Genomic DNA, 3648 nt, shown 5'->3' on the forward strand with positions numbered 1-3648 from the left:
TGCCTTTCCTAAACCCATGCTGGCTGATCCTCATCCCCTGGTTGTCCTATATGTGCCATGTGATCACACTCAAGATAATCTGTTCCATAACCTTCCTCAGCACCAAGGTCAGACTGAAATATCCTTGCATATTCTCCATCTTTGTTTAGAAGAATTTAAAATCTCCTTCTCCACTCTTCATTTTTCAAACTTACCATCTAGTCAAAATGTTCTAACTGGTTAAATGATGCAGAGCAGCTTAGCGAGCTCTTCCGCCAGCTCCCTCAGCACCCATAGATGAATCTCATCCTGCCTCATAGACTTGTGAGTGTCTAGTGGCACAACAGGTTACTACTTCCTCTTGGATTACAGGGGGGCTGGTAGACCCTGTCTACCAGCTCAGGGGCCTAGTTGTCCTGAGGATAACCAGTCTTACTGTTAAAGACTGAAGCAAAGAAGCTATTAAGTACTTCAGCCATTTCCTCATCCTTGCTGACAATGCTCTCTCAGTGTCAAATAAAGGGTGGAGATTTTCCTTGGCCCTCCTTTTGTTGTTAATGCATTTATAAAAACACTTTTTATTATCTTTTACAGTAGTGGCCAGATTGAGTTCTAGTTGAGCTTTCACCTTTCTCATTTTCTTTCTACATGATCTAACGACATACTTGTACTCTTCCTGAGCTGCCTGTCCCTTCTTCCAAAGTTCTGTAATTAATTATAATTAACACTAGAGTATTTAAACTAGGGAAGCAAAAGATGGAAGAGAGAATTCAAGTGACAGATATACAAATACATAGAAATACAGAAACATAGCAGACTCTAAGAAGGTACACTTCAACTGAATACACACAATCTTAAAATCTAATAATTTACCAAAAGGATACAAAGGAGTACAAATGACCTAACTTCTGTGCAATTTCAGTTATGATAAAATAATCTCTTTCAGTAACTGTTCTTATTAGCATTATTACCTAAACAAAAAAAGTCCTTGATGAAATTTTGTAGATGACATACCTTCTGTGTCAAACTGAGATCAGGATCCATTTTTATCATTTCCCAGCTGCCATAGCCATATTCATAGATACCTATTAACAGATTGGAATCATCTTCCTTACTCCAATCTATATCAAAATGAGCTGCTTTGGTGTGGCATGGGATGACATATCTAGTAGAAATAAATTAGAAATATAAATAGGCAAACGTCTCAAACTTAGCAAGGGATAGGAGAACATGTCACACATCACTAAGATTCTGGTATATTTAGTAAGTAATCCAGATAATTATCAGGCTTCCTTACAATTTCTATAAAATATTTATTGAAATCAGTACCAAAACATGTTTTAAAGCAGATCAAGATTAACATATAAATGTGTCCATGGATTGAGTCAGAACTGGCTAACCATGAAGATAAGCTTAAAATATTACTCAAGTGTAACTGCTAATTGAATAAACAGATACTCTGGGGACTTTGATACACAAGATAGCAAGCTAAAAAGTTCACAGGGCTAAACAACTATCCACAATTACCATCTGCTCCACTTTGACAAATATTGCTTTCTCTCAGGCAGAGGTGACACAAAGCAGCTCCTCAACAACCCTAATTTCTAGTCTGTAATAATTAAGAGCAACTGAACCCAGTCCCCAATAAATACAGTTCAGAAGCCAAAGCAAATACTGGCTTATAAGGAGAGGGAAAAAAGAATAAAGAAAGGATGTGGAACAGATTTCTGCTGCCAGTTCTTAGAGGTAATGGAGCAACACAGGTGTCCCAGTGTACTTAGAGTCTGGATTTCTTAAATATATACATAAAAGCCTTGAATAACTTTCTACATTATGTGTTCCTTTAAGAAGAAAAAAAAATACCTTTTCCTTTCTTCTGGATCTGCAGGAATGGATTTGTGCAATGGTGCCAACTCTTCTTCATGAGAAATGACCAGCTTTGCATTCACCTGCACTCCTGATATTCGGAACGTTGGGCCTTTAGCTTTCCCAAATCTACCTCCTTAAAATAAAGGACCAAATTATTAAAATATTAGCCTTTATGTTCATCTTATAGGCAAACATAAAGAAAAAAAGAAAGTTTGATGCTATAGCAAATGACTTTTTCTTAACCAAATGCTTTAATTAAACTCCAGAATCTCAAGGTCTTCCAGTTAATAGTAGCAGATTAATTTCAAATTTCATGGTAAAGCAAAAACATACTGCATTCTACTGTGAAATAGAAAAAACAGGGAAAGGAGGAAGAAAAACAAACCCAAAAAGTCTTCTTACTAAAATTTTTTATTTTAAATCACCTAGCATGCTAACATGAGCAAAATGTTTTCCCCTAATACAAATGCTTTGTTATAATTGGTGCAAGAATTATTCAGATCTCTTGATACAATAAGTTCCTCTCCCCTACCCCCAAACACACTTTACCTGCTCTTTCTTGTCCAAAAGAATTGTCCTTTAAAGCCTTAATGCATCCATTATGTACAAGTTCTCCCAGACGTCTAAGGTCCATCTCAGATTTATCAACTAGCTCAGCATCTCTAGCTATAGCATCTAACCTGGAAGAAAACAAATATGTTTTTACAGCTCTAAAACTTTAGTATTATGAATGACTCCTTCAGATTTTGAGACTAGAGAAGTGATCATATAAGTTATCATTGACACACACTTGCTATGCTGTATACAATTTTAATCCATGCAGCTAAAAGCAGCTATAGAAAAGAATACAGAAACTATAAAAAAAAAGGTGTTTCACATAAAGGACTATACAACAGGAAATATAAAGGATCCTAACTATGCAGTTTTGAGTTACATTTCAACACATTCTTTTAAATAGAAAAGGAACTATTATTAAGCCTATGGCTTTATCCACTCTATCAAACAAAAAACCTGAAAGATTGTCATTAATGCAGATTAAACAGGACAGTAGGTAAAGTATAAAGAAAAAGCAAGCAGTCTTGTAAAATGTAAAGATTTGTCAAACTGACTGTCTACATACATACCATATATACTGAAAGGAAAAAAATTAATTTAAATTCATGTTATAGTAAAGGCAAAAGATTAGGCACACTGTTTTCTCTTCAACCTATGGTTTCTTGGTGTATTGTTCTAATTTTAATGGAAACGAGGTACCAAATTACTATACAAATATAAGCAAATTAGTTTACCTTTCAAGTGGGCCACCAAATTTCTTGTAACTCTTGATAAACCTAGTAATAGAAAATAATTTTGCAGTTAAAAAATGCATGCTTAACTACATTGATATTTAAAAGGTATTTGTAAAGTCTTAGTACAAGGCTATGTGGACAATGCAAAGAAAATAAAAACTAGAGAGACTAGGACGGTTTAGTATATGAAGACAACCCACATTTAAAGCCAGAGTTCTATTTGGTTTAATAACTGATATAAATAAAACAATAGAAGATACAATTTATTTCAAAAATTACTTTACTAATTAGTTGTACAAGGCAAAGAATTCAGCAATGTGATGTGTCTAATCATAAAAATCAAATGTGGATTTATAGTAAAGAGAGAATTCAGATATTATGTCAGGCCTCAATAAAGAGAAGCTAGCTGCAATTTTATGGTGACTTTAAGACTTAGGAAAACATAACATGAAAGATAAAGGAATGCAAGCACAAGAATACCCCTGACAAAAGCAGTAAACCATTATATATT

General features: G+C 34.3%; 1 protein-coding gene across 1 annotated transcript; it reads right to left on the minus strand.

Annotated features, from left to right (window-relative positions):
* Window positions 1-993: 993 nt before the first annotated feature.
* LOC103797570 (chromodomain-helicase-DNA-binding protein 1-like) lies at window positions 994-3179 on the minus strand (the record flags this gene model as incomplete). The annotated part of the gene is made up of 4 exons (XM_009069790.1): window positions 994-1144; window positions 1843-1981; window positions 2398-2528; window positions 3138-3179. Coding segments are annotated over 4 exons (463 nt in total), but the record flags the coding sequence as incomplete, so codon positions are not given.
* Between the last annotated feature and the right edge of the window lie 469 nt (window positions 3180-3648).

Source organism: Acanthisitta chloris, unplaced genomic scaffold (genome assembly GCF_000695815.1).
Source record: "Acanthisitta chloris isolate BGI_N310 unplaced genomic scaffold, ASM69581v1 scaffold31602, whole genome shotgun sequence".
Taxonomy (NCBI): domain Eukaryota; kingdom Metazoa; phylum Chordata; class Aves; order Passeriformes; family Acanthisittidae; genus Acanthisitta; species Acanthisitta chloris.